Source organism: Oenanthe melanoleuca, chromosome 14 (genome assembly GCF_029582105.1).
Source record: "Oenanthe melanoleuca isolate GR-GAL-2019-014 chromosome 14, OMel1.0, whole genome shotgun sequence".
NCBI classification, from domain to species: domain Eukaryota; kingdom Metazoa; phylum Chordata; class Aves; order Passeriformes; family Muscicapidae; genus Oenanthe; species Oenanthe melanoleuca.
The window spans coordinates 7,197,209-7,222,878 of NC_079348.1; the positions used below are offsets into that span (position 1 = coordinate 7,197,209).

The 25,670-nt window shown below is 56.2% G+C and overlaps 1 protein-coding gene across 1 annotated transcript; it reads right to left on the bottom strand.

Moving 5' to 3' along the window:
* Positions 1-7,918: 7,918 nt before the first annotated feature.
* On the bottom strand, positions 7,919-25,009 carry FAM83G (family with sequence similarity 83 member G). Its single transcript, XM_056503664.1, has 5 exons — positions 23,907-25,009; positions 17,805-17,972; positions 14,492-14,616; positions 12,354-13,794; positions 7,919-9,100 (listed from the first exon to the last, which is right to left on the bottom strand). The coding sequence occupies exons 1-5, from the start codon at positions 24,399-24,401 to the stop codon at positions 8,681-8,683; spliced, it is 2,649 nt and encodes an 882-aa protein (XP_056359639.1). The 5' UTR covers positions 24,402-25,009; the 3' UTR covers positions 7,919-8,680.
* Positions 25,010-25,670: the final 661 nt, after the last annotated feature.

Below are 25,670 nucleotides of genomic sequence, written 5' to 3' on the forward strand. Positions count from 1 at the left end.
AGCACGTGTGTGTCTGTGTCGCTGGTTCTGTGATCTGTGGGCTTCTCACAGATCCCTCCTGGTGTTTAAAAGGATAGGAAGCTGGGATAGGATTTCTGCTGGCATAATTTGTTCTTTCTGCTCTGAATTTGAAGAGAGAGATCACTGGTAGCTTGAGGTTGTCTTTTATTCTCTTCCCAGGCATTCCCCATGTCCCCTCTTCTATCACCAAATGATGTCCTGCTAAGCCATGGGGTCATGCTTGGTGCCTTTGTTTCCCAGCCTCTCTCCATGGCTTTGCCCAGAAGGGATGGATGTCCCACAAGCTCCTTCTTAGCTTGGGAGGTGGTTGTGGTGTCACCTCTTGCCTAACACCAGATGAACCTGCAGATGACCCCTGTGCAGTACCTGCTCCAATGGGAACCCCTGCAGCTCTCTGGGCCCTTTCCCACACAGCCTTTTGTGTTTGGAGCTCCTGGACACTCCCAAACTCCTCTTCCTGAGCCTTCCCTCAGCCAGTGCCTTCATTTCTTTAGTCTGCTGAGCTTTCTCTGATCTCTGAGTCAGGCAGGATGCAACAGAAGAGGAATCAGGCTAATAAGGGGATTATCTTGGCATCTGGCTCCATTCACAGTAAATCCAGAGACAATGGCTCTTTCCAGCAGTGGGTTGGGATGAGTGTCTGCAGACACGCGGGGCACTTGCCAAACTGGCCCCATGTCCCCATCCCTGTGGTGGCCACAATGGGGAGTGTGAAACTCGGAGCAATTAGGCTGGGCTGTGTCCCAAGGGGTTCCTGTGGTCCTTGCTGGGGGCTGCCTCAAAGCCCAGGCTTCTCTGAGTCTTTCCTGCCTCCTCTCCCCGCAGATATTGTGTTTACAGATGGATTTTTGCTCCACGTTCTCCCAGCTGCATCAATGCTCCTCCCTCAGCTTTTCTTTTTGGCAGTGGGCATGACAGACTCTCCTTTTCTGGAAATCTTCTGGTGAACCCCAACCTTATTTCGTGGCAGAGCACCCCAAAATCCTGCTGGGAGATGGTTTCCCACCCAGCTGGGAACACGTGAGGAGCTGCACAGGCGTCCTGGCCTTGGCAGAGAGCCCCTGGAGACTCCTCTGTACCCTGGGGAACTCGTTCTACCGAGGCTCTGGCTTCACCAATTGTTAATCCCAAGCTGTCTCCAAAGCCAGCTTTTATTGGGAAGGCTTTAGCGACAGTTGGGTAAGAACAAGTTTCCAGGTGAGGTCACTGGTGGAGGCAGGGATCTCTCTGGGTTATGAAGCCTGACTTCAAAGGCTTCTCCTCTCCTCTTGAGGTTGAAAGGACTTATTTTATGAATAGGTCATACCTGGTTTTAATTAGCTTGTTTTTGTATTTGGGATGTCTTATTAATGCCTTGGTCACATGTGCTTTTATTTTTTCCCACCCTTGCAGAATCGCCAGGAAGGGAGGTGGAGATACCTCTGCTTCCTCATAGCAAAGGCTTCGACTCATTTGCAGACGACTGCAAAAATGATTAAGCATTGAGAAAGCCAGGAGAGGCAGTGATGAAATGTCTTGTCCGGGGCTCCATCTCCCAGCTGGGCTGTGGGGAAGGGTTGCTGGAAAAGGGGGGAGAAAAATTCCTGGGTGGTGCTGACATGACAAGTGGTGGATCCCTCTGAGGGACACGAGGAGCTCTGGAAGACACCAAGGATGCTTGGCTGGCACTGTGCTAGCAAGGTTTAGACTATTTTGGGTTCCCACTTCAGGCTGTGTTGGGAGGGGGTGCTGAGGGCCCTTGGCTGGGGCTTTTCTCACCTGTGCTGGGTGAGGGGTTCATTGTCCTCTTGCAGGGCTGCTCAGGGGTGTGAAGCTGTGGTTGGATTGTGTTTGTAGTGGGAAAATATTTGAGGAGCCACTGTTGGAGGTGATGGCTGCCCATGAGCTGGTTCCTCTTCAGGAGGTCATTCCAGGGCTGAATTCCTGCCTGGTGCTGCCAAGGACTCTCCCAGCCACATGGCCAGCCCCAAGTGCAGCTGAGGATAGCAGTGCCTCCCTTGGGAATGCCAGGCATGGCTGTGGTGTAAAGCCTGGTCCACATGCCATGGAAGAGCCCTGAATTAGGATCCTCAAATCATGGTGCAAGTGCTCTTCTGGCTGGTTTGATTTGATTGAGGTTCTGTCTAACCTCAGGTGCTGGGGAATGGCACCTGTGTTGTGCTGAAGCTGGATGAGCTCCCCTCCTGGTTTTTGGGGGGTGGAGCCCCCTGGGCACTCCCACCTCTGCTCTTCACTGCATGGTCCTGCAGGACCCCTCTCCATCAGCTCCCTGTGGGAATGTGCTGGAGCAGAGCTGGGCCCAGGAGGGGTGACATGGGAAACAACTCCTGCCCAGCACCTTCCTAATCCCAAAAATCTGCTCCCACACGACAGGGCAAGGCAGGCCTGCTGCTGGGGGAGGGCTGCTGGGAGGTGTGTGAGCAGATGTCAAATCAGAGCCACTGCCTGGGCTGTGGGAACCCGGCACTGCTCGGGGCCAGGGTGTGGAGTCAGCTCTTCTTGCCTCTTCCTGCCCCTTCTGGCCTCCTTCCCTTCCCCAACAAGGTTTTTGCAAAGAAGCCCCAGCTGGGGATGGCTGAGCTCAGCTGTGGGTGGGGATGTGGTGCCTGTCACTGTCCCTGTGCCTGGTCCTGTCCTCCCCTGGTGTCACAGCTGCTGCTGAAGGAGGTGTCCCAGCTCTGAGTCTCTGCTTTATCTCCTTCCCACAAGGTTGTGACCACCCTCATGTGGGTACAAGGGCAGCTGGAGCTGCCTGCTCTGCTCCCTGAGGGCTGGGGGAAGGTGACACAGCCACCCCCTGGGACCCTGGGGGTCAGGATTGTCAGGTCCATGGGGACCTGAGTGTGGCTTTCCAGTATTAAATGGCTTATAACAAAGAGAGCGACACACTTTTAATATGGGCAGATAGTGATAGGACATGGGGAAATGGTTCTAAATAAAAGAGAAGAGATTTAGATTGGATTCAAGGGGAAAATATCCTCCCCTGTGAGGGTGGGGAGGCCCTGGCACAGGGTGCCCACAGAAGCTGTGGCTGTCCCATCCCTGGAAGTGTCCAAGGCCAGACTGGACATTGGGGCACCCTGGGACAGTGGGGGGTGTCCCTGGCCATGGCAGGGGGTGAATGTGGTGGTCCTGAAGGTCCTTTCCAACCCCAACCATTCCAGTTTCCATGTCCTCACTGTGCCCACAGAGGTGGCTGTTTCCCTGCTGTGTCACTCCTGCAGCAGCCCTGGGATGTCACCTGTCACTGTCACCTGTCCAGCTCCTGTGTTCCCTTTTCCACACACAGAGATCTGTTCTTGGGGCTCTTTGTGCCCGGGCTGGGACCTTCACCTGGCCACTGTGCTGGTGGTCACAGGGCTCTGCACCATTGCAGGTGGGTTGTGCTGACCTCCACTTTTCTTCTTTCACTGAAACACACCCCTTAACCCCTCTGCTTTTATTTGATTACTGTTATTTTTGCTGCTGGAAGGTTTTTAGGAGGTTTTACCAGCAGGGTTCGTGTCCCTGCCCCATCCAGCCAGTATCTGATCAGCTTTCTGGAGCAGGTCATGACTCAACCCATGACCTCTCCTTTGTCATCACACCTTTTTATTTGTAATTGCTCCTCCCCCACCACTGCTTAAGCACTTTTCTGTGAGTGTGCCTATTTGTACCAGCAATGATCTGGGCTGCTCCTATTACAGGATTATTATTGTGGAATCCACAACCTGAGAGCCCTTGAGCTGGCTCCTTTCCCTTTCTCTGGCCCTGCCCTCAATGCTGCCAGCTGCCCTCCCTTCCCAAAACTTTCAGGAATATTTCTTGACCCTGTTTCCCTGTTGTGGGACCAGCTGGTTTTGTACAGGGTCAACCCTTATGGTGGTTGTGTGGTCTGGAGGTGAGGAGGGTTTGGAGCTGGAGTTGGAAATTGTGGGTTCAACAACTGGGCTGTTGAAGGCTTCCAAACTCTTCATCACACTTGTCTTTGGAGCATGTGTTTTAGCCCTTTGGGTACATTTCAGACCTTGGGATTAGTTTTTGTTGGTTTAGGGTTTTGGATTTATTACTTATCACTGGTAGCCTTGCATCCCTCACCCTGTTTGCAAGTTCTGGCTCCATTTATCACAAACCAGTTTGCCTCTCTTTTCAATTTTTGCAAGAATGGTAAAAGTCAGGCATTCCTTATTGGTTTTGATAAGCTAATTGTTTGATAAACAGAGGCTCCCAGCCCATGGGACTGTGTTCCCCTGCCAGCCCTTTGGGTTATTGTTTTGGCTGGGATGTTCCCTCCCCTGGCAATGCCAGTGGAGACACCTGGCAGTGAATCCTTATCACATCCCCACCGTCCAAAGGGGAAACAATTTAAAATGTATCCATAACACGGTGCATTTTGCAAGGCTTTGGTTTCAGGCAAATCCCAGCTGGGGTTTTTCCTGCCCACAAGGCCTGCTGTGATGTGAGGCAGCTCGGGGTGAGCTCAGCCAGGTGTGATCATTGCATCACCCAGGACATCCCTCCAAACCCCAGGCATGGCTGGGGAAGGTGCAGCCCTGACTTCTCTGCATGAGATTTAGTGATTTTTGACCCACTTTTAAAAATTCTGACGCTTTTTAATGCTTTTGCTGGTGTGCTGAGCAATGGATTCTGGCTGGGGTTTGCAGCAGGTTTGGAGGGAGAGTTTGGGATGGAGAGGGACAAGCACTGGATGCCAAAGGGGACCCTGCTAAGCATCAGGTGCTGGTAAAATAAAACTGTAGGGCTGGGAGGAGAGCTGAGGAGAGACTGGGATTCAGGGAGAGGTGGGGTGAAGGTGACATCAATGTCCTGGATGTGATCTGGGGCTGGCTGGTGTCCTGATTGTGTGGAGCTGCATCCCTCCCCTCCAGCCACCCCTTGGCTCCCTCTCCAAGCCCTGGTGAGGCTGCAGCCCCTGTGGCTCTCTGCTGCTCCCTGCCACCCCATCTGGGAGGCTGCTGTCCCCTCCCCTGGGCACCAGAGCCACCTGCAGCTCCCCCACCACAGTGTCAGCAGGCCAGGGCTGGTGACAGGCAGGTCCCTGCAAGCTTGGCAGTTTTATTGGCATTTTCTGACTGCAAATCCAAATCCAGCAGTGCTTCCAAGGCTGTGCCTTTGTCCTGTGCAGGGGACTGGCAGCTGTCATTACACAGACACCCTGCAGACACTCATCGTGGTGCTGGGAGCCATTGTGCTGGCAGGGAAAGGAAAGGGCTGGGACAGCACAAATCCCAGCACATCCCCTCCTGAGGGACCCTCTTTGCCCAGCAGGATGGTCTCAGAAATAAACATTCAGTCTGAGCAATCTGGTGGCCAAGATGCCCAGCAGGACCCTGGGTTGTAGCAATCACATTCATAAATAAAATCTGTGTCCCCTGTGCCCGTGTGCCATTCCTCCAGGGCAGATGGAACATCCCCCTGCTGCTCCATGGGGCTGTCCCCTGCCCTGGGGACATTCTGGGACACCACTGCTCCACAAGAGACTGATGGAGGGTGTGACAGCAAAGCAGAATTCCCAGTTCTGCTCTGGGAATTTGGTGGGGTCTCCAAACAGGATCCCAGAGCTCAGGGACGTGCCTGGCAGAAGGAGGGGCTGGAGCAAGGCACTGCTGCAGGGGTGGGATGTGGATCTTGGTGCCCTGCTCCAGGTTCATCAGCAGCCCTTCCTGAAGCCCAGCACTGTTGTGTCTCCCCTCTTTCAGCCTCAGAGCATCCCTGGGAGGCTGGGAGCTCTCATCAGCCTGGCTCTGCCATCGGGGATCTTGGCCCTCAGGAGCAGGAAGCAAAAAGGTCCCAGCTTCAAAGGCAGGTGTTTAACTACAGAGCATGATTTCTAGAGGCTCTCCACCATTGATGATTTCCACCATCTCCTGGGGAAGGCTGTGCTGGCAGGCAGGCAGGAAAGGCTCTGACCCAGATCTGTGCAGGTGGGAGCAGCCCCAGCCCAGTCCTGTGCCAGAGCAGAGCCCTGGATGCAGCAAGGTGTATTTACAGAAAGGACAGAGACTTTCTGGAGAGGAGACAACAGCATTTGACTGCCCCAACAGCAGCACAGAGCTGCTCCAGGCAGGGCAGGGCTTTGCCTGTCGGGGCAGATCAGAGCAGTGGCTGCAGCCTGTGCCTTAGACAGAGCCTGGATGTTGGGAACCCTTGTTTGGAGCTGTCCTTGGGGCACTCAGGATTGTCTCTGCCAGGTGCAGCTGTGCAGAGGAGCCAGAGAGGAGGGCAGGGAGGCAAAGCCTGGAAAATGCCCTCGGGGAGCTGCGGAGCCCCAGTTTGTTTTGGCTTTGCTGCCTGCCCGGTGTTTGCAGGAGCTGAGGATGCCTGGCAGAGGGAACCATCCAGGGGAGCCAAAGACAAGCTGCTGGTTGCACAGGTTTTTCCTCAGGAGCTGGAGGTGGGGTGCCCCAAGGGTGCTTGGTTTGCTCCAGCTCCTGTCAGGCTCAGCTAATAAAGGATATTCAGTAGAATCCCAGAATGGTTTGGGTTGGAAGAGACCTTAAATCTCATCTTGTTCCACTCTCCTGCCATGGCAGGCACACTTTCCACCATCCCATCCAGCCTGGCCTTGGACACTTCCAGGGATCCAGGGGCAGCCACAGCTTCTCTGGAAATTTGTGCCAGGGCCTCCCCATCCTCCCAAGGAACAATTCCTTCCCAATATCCCATCTAACCCTGCCCTCTGTCCGTTTAAAATCCCTCTGGTGAGCAGAGACCTTGGAGATGGCTCTGCCTGGCTCTGGCACCACAGATGGGACAGACTGGGCCATGCCACCCCCACGTGCCATCCCACCACCAGTTCATCCCAGCAGAGCCCACGGGCTGCACCCCAGCTCCTGCTGCCTGCAGGGTTTTTCCCTGCTCTCCTCGGCAGGCGTGGGTGCTGTGACTTGCTGGTGAATACCTTTGGGAAGGGAGCAGGTCTGCACCCCCAGGCACAAATCTCTGCTTTCAGCACTCGGCCTGTGCCTCTGGAGAGCCTTTGTTGGTGTCCAACGCCCATGCAAAGCTTGGGAGTCGCCGGCGCCTGGATAAGCCAAGCGCTGGAAGGGGGCCAGGGCTTCTTGCACAAGAGCAGGAGCAGCTCCCAAATGCTGACTCCCTGTGAAACACGGGAGGATGGGCTGAAGGGGGTGATGCCAGCTCCCCAAAAGCCTCAGGTGACAGGGGGATGATCTGGGATGAGACTGAAGGTTGGGCATGGGAAGGGGAGGGCTGCTGTTCTCAGGCAGCAGAAGATGAGTGCTTAGAAATTGGGATTTGCTCCAGCTGGAGTTGATGGTGATCCCAGTGCCTGCTGTCTGAGGGGTTTGCTCTCAGGGGCTCGGTCCTGTGGGAGGGAGAGTGCTCAGCAGCACATCCCCACCTCATCCTGCTGCCCTGGAGGGGACAGAGAGGAGGGTCTGCACTGCAGGGATGGGACAGCAGGACCAGTGGTGGGGAATCCACCAAGGGATGCTCGTGGGTCTTGCTTTGTCTCTTCCCTCCCTGAGGCCTCTGGAGCCTCCTCTCCTCTCCCAAGCAGCGGCAGCTGCTGTGGTTTGGGGGTGCCAATGCCCCTCCCTGCTCATCTCCCCAGGCTGCTGCCTGGGTGGCCGCGGGGAGAGCAGGGTGGGTGCCTCCCATCCCTCCCTCCAAAAAGTGATGCCTCTGGCTCCAGAATTCTCCTGCTGGAGGTGCTGGGGCAGCTGCAAGGGGGGTTCTCCCCGTGCCCCCCAGGAGCAGGGAGGCAGTGGGGAGCCAGGGCACAGCCCAAGGCTGGCTGGCAGAGCTGCAGGAGGAGCATGGGGCAGCTGCCAAGGGCTCAGGGCACCGCTTGCAAGGGCTTGTTCACGGCACATATCCCTTGTCAGGGCTCAGGCTCCCATTTCCTAGGAGAAATGCAGTGAAAAGGGGATTATTTTCTTATTTTTCTTTTACTGGTTGCTGGAGGTTTGGGGATGGAAGCACATGGGGGTGCTGGGGAAATGCTCAGGGTGAGGGTGTAGAAAATATTTGTCTGGACATTTGTGCCAAGGCACCTTGAGCTGCAGTTTATTGAGTCCAAGGCCACCTAATCTTGCATTTTAATAGTCTTAGCTGAGGCTCTCCTGCTGTGGGCCCAGGGAGCTTTAATGAACAGGTTGCTTTTTTACAGTACAAGGTTAAAAGATTTGGGTCCCTTGAGGAGTCTTTGTCCCAGGACACAGGTCACCCTCTGAAGGGAGGGCAGACTGCAGTGGGACCTGCTGTGCAAAATGGTAACAGAAGAGTCTCTTAAATAACCAGAAGGAAACACGATCAAGGATGATCCCTCCCTTTCCAGGCATCGTTCTGGGTTGAGGAGCTGGCTGGTTTTGCCAGCTGATCCCACAGACCACTGGGTTTCCACTCTAACCAGCTCCCCTAATGATGCTTTCCAGTTTTAATGAGGTTGGAGGTTCCCCCAAGCTGGAAGAGGCCTATTTAAAGGCTGTGCCATCCAAGATCATTCCCAACACTACCTGCACCTGCCCAGGGTGCACCTCTCCTGAGACCTGGATCCGTGGGCAGGGATGATTTTTGGGCTGTCCATATGGCCACGTGGTCCTGCTGCACAGACCAGGCCAATGTAAACAAGAACCCCCTGCCCAAGGAACGCAGCCTGGGCTCCACCAGCTCTGCAAGGCACCAGCACCAGCCCCTACTGGTCCTTCTGGCCCGTGGGCTCGGGGAGCTGCTTTTTGGAGTCCACACAAGCACTCTGGGCCCCCACAACCTTGTTCTTGAGGTGCTTGGACTGGGACAGTTTGGAGAGCGGGATGCCCAGGGGTGTCCTCATCTCCTCTGCTGGTTTCTGGCTCTCAGGCAGGGAGGTGAAGCGTTTTCCTGACGCTCTGGGCTTGTTTGGGGGCAGCTGCCCGGGTGCTGAGGGCTTGCTGGGGCTGAAGGTTTTGCTCTGCCAGTAGGGCTGGCTGCCTGCAATGGTCTTTGTGGGTTCTGCTGCCTCCCCTCTGTACCTGGTGGCCCCGAGGGGTTTCTCGTGTGTGGGGGAGCAGGAGATGTCCTTGCCCTGCTCCCTGCCCGCCGGGGTCCTGGGCCGGTAGTGGTAGATGGGTGTCCCCTGTCAGGGAAAGAGCAGAGGCACAGGTGAGCTCTGGCTGCTGGAAGGATGCTGCTCCCTGCAAGGCCACCCCTTCACTGCCTGTGCCAGGTGTCCTCATGGACAAATCCTTCTGTCCCTGGGCTTCTTACCCAAATTCAGTGGCAGCTCAAAAATGCCTCAGATATTAACCACGGCTGCTGTTCTGGTTCCTGACTCCACAACACTCCCAGCAGCCACTTCCCAAGCAGCCCTGGCAGTCTGGAAGCTGTCCTGAGCCAAGTCCCTCCTGCCTGGAAATCCAGGACAAGGCATTTCAACACCCTCTCTCCAGCAGCAGTCTCAACACCCACTTTAATCACTTCAGCCCTCATGTCAGGCCCAGAGAGCATTCAGTCATCCAGACCCAGCCTGTGGGATGAGGTGACTGCCAGGATCAGATGAGAGGATGGAGGGAGAGGAGAGGGGAGCTGCAACAGCACTGCGGGGGTGGCTCCCATTAGCTGGGTTGAGACACACGTTTGGGTCGGGTCTGAGCACTATTAATCTCAATTCTGGCCTGGGTAAGGCTGTCACACACGGCTGTGGTCACCAGATGTTTATCACCCCCCTGGGTGTGCCTGTGCAGGGGCACCAGGGGAGGTGGGAGCTGGTGAGCCAAGGTGCTGATGGCAGGAGGAGCTGTGCCAACCTGCCCTGCCTCTGCCAGCACCCTCACCTGGCAGCAGCTCGACCAATGTCCCAAAGGCCTCCCTGGCCCTGCAGCTGACACCTCCTGCTTTGACCAGGAGGGTTGTGTTAAAGCAGTTTAGCTTAGGTAGTCCGGGATTGATTTAATTAGGTGCTTAAAATCGGTGTTAAGGTCTGAGATGGCTTCAGGTGAGAAGGATTAAGGATGATTTAGCCCTTCTCCCTCTGAGCTCATCATGTGCCTGAGCTGGGTGGTGGCTCCTGACATGCTCTGGCTCTTGGGAAGAAGTTAAACCATGGCTTTCCCCCCAGGAACCAGCACTTTGTCCCTCCTGCCCACCAGCAGAAGGTGAGCCTGAATCCTGCTGGGTTCTGAGCACTTCTCTGGAAGCCTTTGGAGAGACTCTAAGCTCTTTGAAACCAGCAATTCCTATGGATGTTGCCTCTTTAGGAGGGATTGCCCCAAAGCCCAAGGAGTGGATGGACACAGCTTGGCCAGAGCTTTGAGGTGAGATGGTTTGAGTGGAGGAGGAGGCTGGACTCGGTTTCCACATCATTGTGAGCACTCTTTGGAGAGGAGATTGGGGAAAAGGGGTGAGAGGGGTGGGATGGAGGTGGGGAATGGCTGCTCCTGGCTGGAGGATGTGCTGCTGTGGTTGCACTGGGCTTTTAGGTGCTGCAGTGTAACCCCAACCCATTACTGGTCTGGAGAGAAACCCCACTGTGGGTTGGGTGCATTTCTACCTGCATTTGGACCCAGTGGCTCCAATACTTGGGATGCAGTTAGGCAAGGAAGAGGCTGAATTGGAAGAGATGCTGGTGCTGCTCAGCTCTCCTGCCTGGCTCTCCACAGGTCATCATCCCGTGGTCACTCTCTGCTAAAAACCTGAGCCACTCCAAGGCTGGCTCCATCCTGGCCAGCTACCTGAAGATGCTGCCCCTGTTCCTCATCATCGTGCCAGGGATGATCAGCAGGGTCCTGTACCCCATTTGGCCCTGGAGCTGCTGGGGTGGGGATTTTCCTTGGTACGAGGGGGGCTTGTCTGGAAACCTCTGCCCTGCACAGACCTGGGGGCTCTGCAGGTGGGACAGGACCCAGGTGTCCCTGGCACTCTCCTCAAGCCTGCTGTGCCTCCAGGTGTGAATGGGGTTGTGTATTTAGGGAAGGTGATGCCCAGACAAAAACTGGGAGAGAAATTGGTTTCCATGACATGGAAAATGTGATGTTTGTCCTGAGTGAACCTCCACCTGTGTTTTGGGCTGTGCTGGGCAATGGCCAGCACCTAAGAAACATGGACCAGAAAAAAAAAATAAATATTTGTGAGAATTGACAGTGATTTCAGTCAGATTTGCATTTTCAAGAGTTAATCAAGGGTTACTTCAATTTAATATTTTTACACATGGGAGAAACTCTTCCCTGCACCTCTCCACTGGGTGCTGGCTTTCCTAACCCTGATGCTGTGCTAATTATCTGCCTCTCATCAAAGGGCCAGAACAAGTTACTGCAGGAACACCAGCGTACCCAGCCGTCCCCAGCAAGGTGGCACCTGGACCTGGGTCACAGAGCATCAAAGGGCTCCCTGCTCCTTGCCCTGCAGGGCTCGGGGCTATTTGATGTGCAAGGATTAAAGCTCCGAGCTCCCTGGCACTGGCTGGGAAGGGAGAAGCAAGTGGAATCTGGGATAGTGAATTTAATTCCTTGTAAATACAGATTAGATGTTCAGCTGGGATAACCTCAGGCAGTTTCAGTGATTTCAGCTGCTGGTTTAGCCCTGGGGCTTTGAATGCCCCAAAAAACAGCGGGTGGGGAGCCTTGGGAAGCTGGAATGCTCGGCAGAGGCGAAGAGGCTGCAGAGTTTGGGTGGAAAAGGGGGATCAGCGCCATCAGCCCTGCATGGGACGATGCTGTGGCTGTGCTGTGACCTCGTGCTCCCAGCAGTGGGATGCTGGCTGCTCCCCATGGAATTGCAGCAGGGTGCTGCTGGTGACAAGGTCTGGCGTCACCCGTGGATCAGCCACAAAGCTGCTGACTGTGCCACTCGCCCACAGAGGCTGCTGTCCCTGTTCCTCCGCTGTCTTGCTCTGCCTAATTATGTGTCCGAGCGCTTTCCCTTTGATGCTAATCACCCTGGCAGGGCGCTGGAAAACAAGGCTGAGAGGGACACGCCTGCACGCACAGTCTGTCCCCAGCTGGGTGTGATGCCACTGCTGGAGGGCTGAGGATGGAGCTCAGCGAGTCCCAGCACATCTGTACAGCTGTGCCCCATCCCCAGCCCAATGCTGTGGGATCATCTTTAATTAATTACCAAAACCTTCCCCTTTAACAGCCATCCCCATTGCTGGACACCAAGAGCTGTGGCACGGCCACCACATCTTTGGTGACCTCTTGGGTCACCATGGCCATGTGCAGGGTGTAATTCTCCTGTGTGGGAAGTCTGATCTCAGAATCTAGGACAACAGCAAAGGTGGGGATGACACCAAAACTCAGGATGACATCACACCTCAGCTGAGCCGACTGGGTCACCTCCAGGTTTGCAAACCTTTGTAGGGTGGGGAAGCATAATGTTGGAGCAAAAAGTCCTACCTGGGCAGCACTGCTGGGGTAGGAGCTGTTGCCATCCAGGATGGCGCGGGGCAGCATCCGCCTGATCTCCACGGCACTGCTCCTCCTCTTGGTCACGTCCTCCAAGCGCTTCAGGGAGGGCAGGCTGCCCAGGGGGCTGATGAAGGTGCCCCTGCTGATGTGAGGGTCACTGAGCTTCCTCTGCATGGGGAGGATCTCCCCGTTGTGGGTGACGTCCGAGTTGGTTCTGCGCAGGGGCCCGTAGCGATCCCTCACCTCGAAGTACTCGTCCGAGATGGACGAGGCGTTGGAGCGGCGGTAGCTGTGGTCAGCAGAGCTGCTGGAGTAGCTCTCCTGGTCGCTGAGGGTGATGAACTCCTCTTCCTCCTCCTCCTCCTCTTCCCCCAGCCCGTTGTGGGTGCAGGGGGACCCTTTGTCCTCCTGTGGAGGTGCAGCTGGCCGCTCTGGCTGGACGTGGCAGGTCTCCACGGATGCTCTGCTGGGTTTCTCCTCCCGCTCCTGCTTCACGCCCGTGTGGTCAGCCCGTGGTGGCTGCGTGTCACCCTGCAGGGCAGTGCTGCTGCCACAGCTTGTAACCACTTTGGTCATGAGGACACCAACGGGGACGGTCCTTGGCTTTGGAACTGGAGCCTTGACCTCCTCCAACGCCGCCTCCTGAGGCTTCAAATGGTGGCCCAGCGGCGAAGAGGCAACTGTCCCCACTTGCCTGGTTGTCCAGCTGATGCCTTCGATGGGGCTGGCAGTGGGGGCTGCAGGAGCTTCCATGGGGGGCTGTGGGATCTGTCTGTGGCTGGGGGACAGCAGGGGCAGCTCCTGCTCCGAGTTCTTCCTGGCCTCCATCTCCCTGTTCTTCAGCATCTGCCGGTGCTGGGCGCTGGCCTGGGAGACGTCGCAGACTTTGATGCGGTTCATCTGCGACAGCTTCACGTTCTTCACCTTGGGGTCAATGATGTTGATGTAGCCCAAAACTTCGCTGCCAGGCTCGGGGTCAGGCTCCACCCAGGTGGGCAGGTAGTCAAACATGTTGGCTTTCTCCAGGTTCAGGAGGCCGGGGTGGATGAGCAGGGACAGGTCGGCCGCGTCGCCGTGCCGCTCGCCCCCCTGGCCCTCGGGAGCAGCTTTGCCTTTGTTCTCAGTCTTCTGGTTTTTCTCCTGGTTCTCAGATGAGGTCTTGCTGATCTGGTCCGCGCTCTTGGCCTTCACCAGGGCGTATTTGGGGTTTATCAGCTTCTTCACCACGGCGTTGGCGGGGGTGACGGGCACCACGGAGGGCAGCGTTACGGGCTCGGGTTCGGGCTCTTCGCCCATGGAGATGGACTTGAGGCTCACCCCCTTGGACATGAGGTACAGCTCCTGGAACTGCTTGTCAAAAGCCTCCACCACCTGGCCCGAGAGGACCGTGATGACGTTTCGGTCTGTCCTCGCTGCAGACCAGGTGAAGCTGGAACAGAAACACGTTGGGGATTCTCTGAGCACTCGCTGGTAAATAACACCTCTCCCCAGCCCTGGCCTCCCCTGGGGACTGATGGTGCCAGCAGGGATGTGATCTCACTGTAAACATTAATAATAATAATAATGGGATTGACAAAATAGCTCCCAAATTAGAGTGAAGGGTTGAAGTTTTGAGTGCAGTGGGACTTGAAGTAAAAATGTATTTGCAGTGTGTCAGTTTTTCACTTTGGTGTTGGCTGCTTTTCCCATCTCAGTTTAGCTAAGAAAATAAACTCTTAAGTGGATACATTATTTGTTATGGCCAGAAAGGAGGAAATGTTTTAGCTCCATGTTTATAAAACTTGTGATTTAGATCTGAAACCTGAGCTGGGCTGGTCCATTTCTACCAAAGTAAGTTTTCCTTGAACAAACTGAAAAATTCTGTGTGTAGGAAATCAACTGGGAAAGCTGAGGTTGGTGTGAGAGTTGGGACTGGCTGTGGTTTGGTGCTTTGGCCCTTCCTTGTGCTCATCAGCACAGGAACACTTGGTGTGTCCCACCACCTCCAAGGACGGTGGGTGTAGGGAATAGTGGGAAACCCTTGGGCTCCCTGCAAATCTGGTGTGAGCTCCTGGAGCCTTGGACCACGTGGGTTCACGTCAATCCTTTGACCAACACCTCCCTGGGGTGGGATGTCACTGATTTACCTGTAGGAGCCACACATGGCTCGATCCCCATCCACAAACATGAACTTCTGGGCCAAAGCCCCCTTGAACTTGGTGGCCGAGCGGGTGAAGAACTCGGTGCCGCCGGTGCTGCGCACGCGCAGGTTCTGCAGAGCAGAGGCAGAGCCGTGAGCAGGAGCGAGGAGCTGTGGGAGACCATCTCCCACCCCTCAGGAACCATCTCCCACCCCTCAGGAACCATCTCCCACCCCTCTGGGCGCCCCACAGCCCCTCTGAGCTGTGGGAATGTTCTTTGTGGCCGGCTCAGAGGCGGGCACAGCGATGGGCAGATCAAATAACTCGCCCAGGGCCACGCAGCGAGCCATGGACTCCTGGCTTGGGGAGTTCCCTGCTCTGCCCATGTGCCAGGCTGTGCTTGCCATCTCTTGAACTCGGTGTCTGTGGGTGAGTGCTGTGTGCTGGTGCTGCCAAGAGCTCCCCAGCTCCTGCAATCTATGCAAATGCCACCATGGGAGAGGAGCTTCCACACCTGCTCCCAGCAGATCTGCAGGGGGTTTTAGAGGAGGTGGTGACCCCAGATCAGCCCACATGGACCTGCTGGCAGTGGGTTTGTCCTTCCCTATGCCCGTCCCTTTTGCTGTGCTCCTAAATTTGGGTGTCTAGTCCTGCTTTTAGGGGCTGGTGGGAAATCAGGCAGTGGGGAAATATCTTTTCACCCTCGGGAAACGAAACCTGGTGATGTGGGAGCAGGTCCCTGGAATGGAGTTTGGTGTCCTCCCCGGGGAACTCAGTGATGCAAGGGCAGCCCTGGCTCTGTGAATTTTTTTTTTTTGTTTGTTTGTTTTATCCCCAGTCTGGCTCCTGTCTCTGGTGTCTCCATGGAGGGCACTGGCACATTCCACAGCAGAGCAGATAGCATCTCCCACAGCACATGGGCTCCTTTTGGGTGGGGAGAAAATATTTTCTTAAGAAAGCACTTGCATTCCTCCTGTTCCTGCTGGGATGCTGGTAATGCTCTTGCAAAAGGCTGTGTCATCACTGGGTCATGCCCTCCATGGCTGTTTTATTGTGTGTTTTGTTTCATTTTTTTATAGAAAAGCATCCAAAATATTTGTCTTCCCCTCCTCCCGCCCTTCTCATCTGCTTGCCTGCTCTCCTCTCTCCCTGGAGACCATGACCAGGCACAGCCCAGGTGCAGCCCTAGTCCCTGCTCCCCCATGCCTACAGGAAAATTCAGTGCAGATTGATGTGAAAACAACAGCTTTCCTGACTGTGTTTCCAGGGAAGTCCCATACACTGAAAGGAGAAAGTTTGGGGGGATTTTTTGCGAATTTTGTGTTTTTTCATAGCATTTTCCCTTTTGCTTGCTGTGGCTGGGACAGAACTGGTGCTGAGCATCCTAATTTCTATCAGTGTGCTGCACTGAGAGGGCTGGAGTGGCAATTCCCATCCCTGTCCTGTGTTGTCCCTACACATGGGGCTGCTGAGAAACACCCATGGCTTCACCCTCTGCTCATCACCCTCTCTGAACCCACCCTTTCCCCAAACTCCAGGAGCAGCTCTGGGTTTTTCTCAGGGAACAGCTCTCCCGGTGCTGGTCCCTTTCCCTCCTGTTAAGTAAAATCTGCTTCTTTAATCCCTGCCGAGGAGCCGGGCTGGGTGAATCATTCCCCAGGCAGCCCTTGCCCAAGCCGGTTGCTAATTGCCAAGAGATAACGAGGGACGTTTCGTTAACATCTCCTGCTTTCAGACACAGCTCCCAGACTCTGCCCTACTTTCCTCACCTCCTCCTGCACCCCGTGCCAGCTGCAATATGTGGCAAATCCCAACTTCTAGACATTTGCCGAGCTCTGCAGATGTTCTCCTGCTTTTCCAGTCCTGCTAATGCAGGAAAACACCGGAGTGCGTCAGCGCTGGCTTTTCTGGTCTGGAAGCAGCAGCAGCCTGCGGGATCCCAGGCTCTGCAGGGAGTTTGGGCACGGGTAAAAGCTGGGCTGTGTTTAATTGTTGGCAGCAGCAATTAAGCCAGGCTGGAGGGCACGGCAGCTGGGCAAGGTGTGGGCGCAGTGTTGGGGTCCTGAGCTCAGCCCAGGCAGGTGTGAGGGTGTCCTGGGCTCCTCTGTGCTCCTGCTCAGCCAGGGGCTGGCTCTCAGTGTAGGCCAGCCTGGGAGCCTGCCCGGGCACAGCCTGGCCAGCGGCACAGGCCGGCTGAGGGAGCAGCAGCAGCAGCACTGCTCTGCCAAGCTGCAGCCAGGCCCTGCCATCCTGCCAGGGCTGGGGTCTGCGAGCCCCCACTCAGACCCTGGGGCTGCTCTGGTGTGGTTGTGTCTGATGTTGTGCCCTGGGACTGTCCTGTGGCTGGGGTGAGGGTCCCTGCTCTGGCTGCTGCTGCTGGGGCTGAATAACTCCCTGTCCTCCTCTCTGCCCCTTCCTCTGCCTTTCATGAGCTCTGTCATGGGTGGTTTTCTCTGCACCCCCCGTTCACACAGGGTGTGGAAGGGGAATCCCAGAATCGCTTGGGTTGGAAGGGACCTTAAATCTCATTCCATGCGATAAACTAGACCAGGCTGCTCCAACCAAGCCCTGCACTGACAGGCATCCCCTCTTGTGCTTTTTCTTCCCTGGTTTTCCATGGGATTCATGCACAGGAGTGATTCCATGTGCATCCATGGCCGGAGAACACAATGTGTGTGGGCAGGTCAGTCCCTGCACTGCCCAGGGCAGTGACAGCAGTGAGGGCATGTGGGGGCTCACTGACTCCAACAGGGGCATCCTCTCAGCTGCCAGGGCCTCAGGCAGCGTGGGAGCCTCCCTGCTCCCATGGCAGGGCCCCTGGCCCTCTGCTGGGGCGGAGGCTCCGGAAAAGGGGAAAATCGAGTTTTTAATTCCAGCCTCTGCCCTGCGGGAGAGCCCGCTGGCCCTGGGGCCGGGGGCTGTGACAGCCTGACCAGCCCTGGCACAGCACCTGCTGCTCCCTCTCTCCTGCCAGCTCCTTCCTCGGAGCAGCTGAGCTGGCAGGTTTGCCCTGGGCTCACCCTTGTGGGGCTGCAGCCCCAAGCACTGCTCTGTCCCAGTCCCTGCTGGGTACCACAGCCCCCTGGGCTTTGTGCATCCAGCTTTGCTGGGTGTAAATCCACATCCCTGCCTCTCTCACCCATGCCCCTCCGTCCTGCTGCTCCTGAATTTGGGCCTCACCCCCAGCTTTGGCTACAGGAAAAATGGACTAAACTCTTGTTGTGGTTGCCCAGGACAGGAGGGAGCAGAGCTGATAACTCTGATTATCTCCCTGCCTTTGGGGGAAGTTCCCCAGCTCCAGACCTTGGGCCATCCCTACCTTCAAGTGTCCAGCGTGCATGTGGGCTCGCTCACACATCTGAAGGAAGTGCTTCACGTTGGTCTCATCCAGAATGATGTAGACTCCCACTTTCCTCTTGAAGCCGGCGTCCAGGAGGTCCTTGAAGATGTCCACGTCAGTGAACATGTCCATGACCACAGCGATGACCTGGGGAGGGGAGGGGAGAGATGAGTCTGGGTAGCGTGGCCAGGAATGACCTAAGGTACAGTCAGTGCTGTTTTGTGAGAGCCAAAGTGTTTTGTGTTTTGTAGGAGGCTGGAATTTGGGTTGGGGAGCCCAGGATTGCCCCCAGCTCCACACAGTGAGGATGGAAAGTCCTCCCATTCCTCTGCTGTCACTGTGGAAAGTTTGATCTCCAAGAGAGGTAAATGTGGCACTTGAGGATGTGGTTTAGTGGTGGCCCTGGCAGTGCTGAGTTGATTGTTGGACTTGATGGTCTTTGGATGTTTTTTCCAGCCCTAACCATTTCAGTGATGATCCTTAGCATAATCTACTGATAAAAAAAAGTTACTGAGGGACAATCTAACTTTCCTGCTTTTAACAGGCTTCACAAAATTCAGAATCCAGTTTCTGGCTGAGAAGTTTGGTGTCCCTTTGCTGTCAGCATTGCAGGGAGGATCAGAATGGGAGAGCTTTGATGCACAGAATTGTTAAGGTTGATAAAGACCTGTAGGATCAAGCCCAGCCACTGAGTGGTGTGTCCGTCTGTCCTGGTCTCACTGCCCAGCCTGGGGTGCTGCTCCTCCTGCACAGCATCCCTCCTTCCTCCCAGGCTGCATGGAAGGAGCAGAGCCAGGACAGCAGCACCAGTGGCAGCTGTGATTGTCACAGGGCAGTGTCACCAGTATACACAAGCTGGAGCTGCCCTTGTACCCAGGGTGTTTGCTGCTCTCCCAGCCATGGCTGGGGCTGACAGGAAAATGGATCTGATCCACTCTAGGAATTCCACTGGAATGTCTGCCTGGGCACTAAAGGTGGCTCTGTGTCCACAGGTGTTGATTTCCTGGTGATGGCATCACCTGTGAGCAGCAGCTTGTGAGATCTGGCAGGCAGAGGGGCAGCTGAGCATCCCAGGGCAGCTCCACAGGGATTTCTGCCGCCCCTCATCCCAGGGAAAAGGCTTGGCATTGTCCCATGGCTGGAAACCTGCAGGGCTCCCATCCCTGGGGCTGTTCCTGGAAGGTGCCTGGGCTGGGGGCAGGTGGCTGCTGTTGGCCACTTGCCCTTCCAGGAGGGTCCTGCTGGCCATGGCTGGTGGCTGAGCCAGGGGGGACACCAGGGAGACCCCAGGGTGCTCCTCCCTCCCTCAGGAAGGGCTTGGGATGGTGCTGGGTGCTTGCACACTCAGACACATCCAGTCCACAGCTCTCAAAGCACCGAGCTGCCTTTTAATTAGATTTGTGCCACAGGACGTGGAGAGCTTTAATTAAGCAGAGGATTGTTATGACACTGCTGGCTCTTCCCTTCCTTTTCTGCAGGCAATGGGGGGGAGAGCAAGGCTGTGTGGGGAGCCCCAGCCCTGCTGTCCCTGATGCCACCCGCTGTCCCCAGCCCTGACCACACAGGAGTGTTTTGGGAGGTGCCAGCAAGCCAGGTGAGGGACACTTCATGGCTTTGCACTTGATTTTAACTGAATTCCCATTTATCCTCACCTCAGAGCCTCTCCCCAGGCATTGCTGTGAAAGCTAAATCCTCACTCCCTTGTGTTTTGCTCATCCTTGCTGTCTTGGTGTGGAAACTGAGGCAGGAACCAGCTGCTGGATTTGCATGGATGCAAAGTGGGATGGTTTCAAAGCTCCTCTGGGAGCTCTGGGCTTGGACTTGCCACATTCAGGAAGAAACTGGGGAGGAGCTGAGCTGTATTCCATGAGTCCTGGGTAAGGGACACCTGTGGTGGGACAGTGTGTGCCTGGCTTGAGGATGAAGGTTTGGTGGCAGATAATTTGGTAGCAGATAATTTGCTTCTGATGCTCCATGCTCCTGTCACTTTGCCTGGGCACTGTGTTTTCCCCAGGAAAAGTTGACCTCTTGTAAAATGGAGATGAGAATAGTGCTGACCTTCATTTTGGAGGGAAAGGAACATTTTCCTTTTGTGGTGCCAGCAGTGCTGACAGCTGTGGCTCTGCAGGTGTGAGGGGGCTCTGCAGGGCTGTGGGCAGGGCACCCTGTCACACTGCAGGCAGGGCCCAGGGAGCCCAGCTCCCACTTGCCCACATTTTGAACCCAATTCCTCCTGCTCAGCTGGTGCATCCTGTCCCTGCTCAGCTCCTGCTTCCCTCCCCACTGCCTCTTGCCTGCAGGACAGGCTTGGCCCTGGTTTGTCACCAGGATCCCACACAATGTGCCAACACTGCCCTGGCATGAGGACAGTGCTGGCAGTGCTCCTGGTGTGGTGACTGTCCTGGTCTGGCTGAAATCTGCTGCTGGGCTGCCTGTGCTTCAGGGGGATGGCAAACCCTGGCACAGGGATAATCTGCAAAGCACTGTCTGCTCTGGAGCAGTGAAATCCTCCATGCTCTTTGCTTCCCAGCTTGGGGAATGGGATTGTCTGCAGCAAGCTGTGCCATCTGGCTGTGAGGAGTGAGATGTCCCTTGTCCCTGTCACCCCTGCCAGGGCAGTGCTTGGTGCTGACATTCCCTTTCCCGAAGCCCTTTTGCTGCTGTGTCATCCCAGGAAGCTTTGCCATCCCTTTGCCTTTCTCCTAGAGGGTGCAGAGGAAATCTAAATCTAAAATCTAAAAGCCCTAAATCTACAGCTGGAGGCTCCCAGTGCCCACGCAGGTGAAGCTTTTCTTGCCAGGGTCCCAGGAGCTGCCAGAATCCATGGGGTACAGCAGCTGTGCAGGGGCTGGGTCCCAAATCCCTGAGGAGCAGTGAGAATTGAATCCCCCTGGACACTGCTGGGATTTTTTGGGACAGCTTTGATGAGCACATCAACTGCAGGATCATGTTTTATAGAGGAAGTTGCAGCTCTTTGTTGTCTCACTATGAATCATCAGATAATGACTTTTGGGGTGCGCCACGTGGGCATTTAATAAATTAGGCAGGCACCAAGGCACAATTAGAGGAAGAGTGTTGGGATGGAGGAGAGGTGGGACAAGTAACATTAATAATTGCTCTCCCCTGTCGACCCTTTCATCCAGGAACAGCAGAAGGTTTTGTAAACAGTAATTAATAGGGCTCCCAACCTTTGCTGGAAGTTGCTCAGGGTAATTACATCACCACAATCCCAACCTGGAACCTCAAGTGAAGAGAGGAGGTCAGAGCCACTGCTCTCTCCAGTGGCTCTGGGCCAAGGTCAATGTTTTCATGCTCTGGTTTCTGGTCAGAGAGAGCCAAGAGGAAAGGAGGAGGGAGCTCTTCCTCCCTTCCATCATAGGATCATTCAGGTTGGGAAAGACATTCAGGATTGTCAAGTCCAACCTCGGACCCATCACCACTTGTCACCAGCCCAGAGCACTGAGTGCCACATCCACAAATTCCTTGGACACCTCCAGGATGGGGACTCCAGACCTCCCTGGGCAGCCCCTTCCAGTGCTGACCACCCTTTCCATGGAGAAATTGTTCCTGATGTCGAGCCTGTGAACCTTGCAGCCCGAGGGGATCCTCAGCAAGGAGGAGAGGCTGTGCCATGGCTTGACCTGGTGAAGATCTCCAGGGTGAAGCTGCTGGTGCCCCACATCCCTCACCACCTCTGCTTGTTGGCCACAAAGATGGGATTTTCAGGGACAGCAGGGATGTGGCCACAGAATCCTGCCTCTCCTTTCTCCCATTTGTTCCCAGGTGGAGGAGGAGTTCATTTGCATCTCCCTCTCTAGCACAGCAGGGTTTGAGGCTCTGAGCTCAGCAGCATTTCATTCCTGCAAGCAGCAAGGCTCTTCTGAGCCTCAGAGCAGCCTCACATCCCTGGGCTCTGTCACCTTCCAGCCCCAGCAGTGCTCTCGTGGGCTCTGAACTATCCTGCTATAAAGCTCCAGAGGACTTTGCTTTCTCATGGGACAGCCACTCACAGCGAGCGTCTGGGACGATGTCTGGAGCAAGGGTCATCTCTGGCAGGGAGTTGTGAACCTCTCCCAGGCCTGTGCTCCTTTGCACGTGGTGGAGAGCACTTCCACTGCCTGGTGGGACAGGACAATTTGGCAGGGATCTCCCCAGGGAGGACAGAGCCCATGGACAGCGTGTGTGACATCTGGGGGTGGCAGCAGGGCTGTCCCTTTGTCCACTCTTGGCTTCCTCAGCCAAACCCTTTCACCTCTGAGCTGCTGTGGAGACCTTGAGCCTGGGCAGAAGTCAGCAGGGTGGTCCAGCCCAGTGTCCCCCACCCTTAGGAGCACCCACAAGTTGTCACCTGGGCTCCACTGTGTGACAGCAGGCTCAGCCACAGGGACTTCTGTCCTCAAATATGGGATGGGAGACCATGGAAGAGCCCCACTCTCCTGCCATCCCCAAACCCTGCAGCATCAAGCACTCACCCATCTCTGCATTTCCTGAGGCAGCACAAGCTCCCAGCAGGCTCCTGCATGTCACCAGTGGTGTCACCATGTCTCATCCCACAATCAGGGACCGTCTGGACGGGGAGGCAGAGCCCAGCCCTGCTCAGGGGGCATCAAGGCACCGGTGATGAGCACAGCAGCCACATCCCCGTGTGCTGGAGAGGCTCCAGGGGATGTGCCTGACTCAGCTGCCAGCCCTGAGCAGGAGCAGGGTGTGGGGTGAGTCAGGAGCAGCCGTTGGCGTGGGGGCAGCTGGGGAGCCGTGAGCAGGCAAAGCCAGGCGGGAGCTGCAAGCCCGAGTCAGAGGCAGCCCAGGATGAGACATTGTTTGTTGTGGGATTGTTCTCCCATCCTCCATCCTGCAGGGTGTCAGCTCTCCCTTCCCTTTGCCCTTGCTGCAAAGGACTTTGGTGGGAAAATGTCACAGGTGAGGAGAGTGACCTCGATTTTTGTGAGGTGACAGCGGCCAGAGCTGGCTCCTGCCCACAGTGGGGCAGCCCTGATACCCCCAACACCCATTCCCATGGTCCTGCTGCCTTGAATGTTTTGAGATTCATTTTTCTGCCTGAGCTGGTCTGGAGAGGCTCTGCTGGCTGCATGTCACAGGTTTATCTCTCTCCTACCAGGATCTGCAAACCCCAGCAGCCAGGTGGATCTGACACATCCCAGCCTGTCCCCTCTGCTCCACAGCTACCCTGGCAGGGTCTCCCTGTTTTCCTGCTGGGTTGGGAAGCTCCTTCCTTGGAGCTCTCACAGTACTCAAAGAGCTTCAAAGCAGCAAGAAACCAGCAGGTACCAACCCCTCCTGCACTTCCCAACTGGGACTGGGTCACTGGGAAACACCAGCAACATCTGCCCACCTCTGCTGACCTTCAGCACAGGCCACCTTGTCCCTCCTTCTCTGGCTGATGCCTCATGCATCCCCACTCCCTGCTGCTTGGTTTGATGCCACAGGGAGGACAAGTCTCAACCCAAATCCCTTCAGCATCTGCCCAGCCTTGTCCTGCTCACCAGCTCATTCTTTTCCTCTGAGAGCCAAGGTGAGCCAGCTTGGAGCGCTGCAGCATCTTGGGCCAAACTTGACCCTCGTGTCAGTGCTAGACCAGAAGCTTTGACCACTTAGCCCCAGGGTAATGGACTGGATGGATGGAAGACACAAGGACTGAGGCCAGGCCATGACCCGAGGGTCAATAGTTGACAGCTGGTGAACCCAGGGCCTGAAGCCAGACCATAATCCCAAGTTCCTGAATGCTGTCACACTGGGAATAACGATTGTGGGTGGTTGGGACACCATGGGCTCACAGCTGGAGAGCAGCTAACCCGTTTTTCTCCCCAGCAGTTTTCCCACAGGGACCCTGGGATGAACAGTGCTGCTGTAGGGATATTGGGAAGGGCTGAACCAGGGATCAGCAGCATCCTCAGCACAACCCCATCCCCAAATATTGGTGACAAGGAGAAACCTGCAGGCTTGGCCCTGCTGCCTCTGCTCGGGCAGAGCTTCCCGCAGGACAGGGACTGCCCGGCTGGGCAGGGCTTCCAGCACGGTGCCCTGGGGCCACCCCTGCCCCGTCCCCGCGGCGCGCCTCACCTTCTGAGCCTGGCAGATCATCTTCCTCACCACCTCCTTGATGTGCGCCTGGCCCTCGATGGGCGGCTGCATGTACACGGTGGCCCTGGTGACGCCGCGGTAGGCGATGGTCTCGGGCCAGCCCAGGTCCAGCTGCGGGATGGAGCGGTCGGAGCGCTGGGGCCAGTACTCCAGGGACGGGGCCAGGTCCTGCTCGCCCCCCTGGCTGTTGCCGTCGCCCTCGCTGCCGCCGGCGCTGCCGCCGTGCCGCGGGATGTACTCGGAGCCGGGGTCGTACGTCTCCAGCGTGTCCAGGATCTTCTTCAGCTCCAGCTCGGACAGGAAATCCCTGATGTTCTCCCTCTTCAGGACTTCATAGAAGGCGTCGGGGCCACGGGAGGCCAGTGCCTCCAGGGCCAGGCGTTGCTCCTCGCTGTAGAAGAACTCGGGCTTGGACTCGCTGGACCTCCAGTTGACGTGGCTGTCGTCCAAGCACTGCACCTGGGAGAAAGCCATGGTGACCCCGCACGCCGGTCCCCTCTCCCGAGGGAGCTCTGTGCCCCCAGCGAGCGCCGGATGTCGGCAATAAATAGGAATTAATTATTCTCCAGTCTTTAAACACGCAGTTTGCTTCACCCTCCCCGGCTCAAGGCGCAGCTCGGGAAAGGCACCGCTCCCTTTTCCAGCGGCTCCTGCCACGCCGGAGCTCTTTCTTCCTGCCGGGGAGGAGGCTTTGGTTCTGCCTTGCTCCCGGCTCCAGAAAAGGAAAACGCGGAGTTTCCCACAGCAGGGGCTGCGTGACCAGCCCCAGGTGTACCCACACCACCAGCACCGTCCTTCACCCCCGGCTCCGCTCCCTCCTCATCCTCCGCTCTCCCAAGACAACGCTAGCACAGGACGGAAATAAAAAGTGGGGAAGAAACAAAGAGAAAAGCGGCTTAAGGCAGGGCAGCGAGGAGCAGGGTGTCTCGGCCGGGGTGCCGTCCCTGGTTCCCGTTCCCGGGGCGCCGGGGGTTTGCTCGGTGGCGAACGCTCCGTCCCAGCCGAGCATCGCCCTGGCTCCGGGCTCGGGGCTCTGCCGGCGCGCACTGCCGGGGCCGGACAGGTAACAGCAAGAAGTGAAAAGAGGAAAAGGAAAAGAGTGATTCATCCCTCCGCCCTGCCCCACCTGCAGTCACATGCTGCCTTCACACGTTCCCTGCCCAGCCCTATTAACTCTTTCGGCTGATGCGCCCGCACACCTGCGGACCCGAGCCTGGACCCCCCGAACCTCCCGGGTGCAGGAGGGTCCTGGGCGGCTCCACAGGGCTTTGGGTGTTTTGTCTTTTTAGAAAAAAAAAAAAAGGTTTCCCACACTGAGATTCCCCCCTCTCCCGATGTGCCGGCTGGTAAGTCAATATTTCCCAGGAAAAGATCTCTGTCCTGTGGTTAACCCCTCCTGTGCTGGTGCAGGAGCTTGGAGCCCGGGTGGGTCCTGGGGGGCAGCCCCGGGTGGGAGCTGCCAGAACGGTTCAAAGCTGCACTGAGGTTTAGACTGGATATTAGGAAGCATTTTTTTGTGGAGAGGGTGTTCCAATCCTGGAACAGGCTTCTTAAAGAGGTGGTCAAGGCCTCAAACCTGTCACTGTTTAAGAGGCATTTGGACAATGCCCTTAATTTTTTGGTCAGCCCTCAATTGGTCAGGCAGTGGGACCAGATGATTGTTGAAGGGCTCCTCCAAATGAAACAATTTGTTCTATTCTGTCCTGTCCTGTCTTGTCTTGTCCCCTCCTCTCTGGGGTTTGC

Excerpts from the sequence above, each read along its gene's own strand:
- FAM83G (XM_056503664.1), bottom strand. The coding sequence starts at position 24,401 with ATGGCTTTCTCCCAGGTGCAGTGCTTGGACGACAGCCACGTCAACTGG. Across the intron at positions 17,973-23,906 it reads TGATCTGCCAGGCTCAGAAG|GTCATCGCTGTGGTCATGGA; the intron begins GTGAGGCGCGCC and ends TCCCCTCCCCAG. Across the intron at positions 9,101-12,353 it reads ACCCCAGCAGTGCTGCCCAG|GGGACACCCATCTACCACTA; the intron begins GTAGGACTTTTT and ends TTTCCCTGACAG.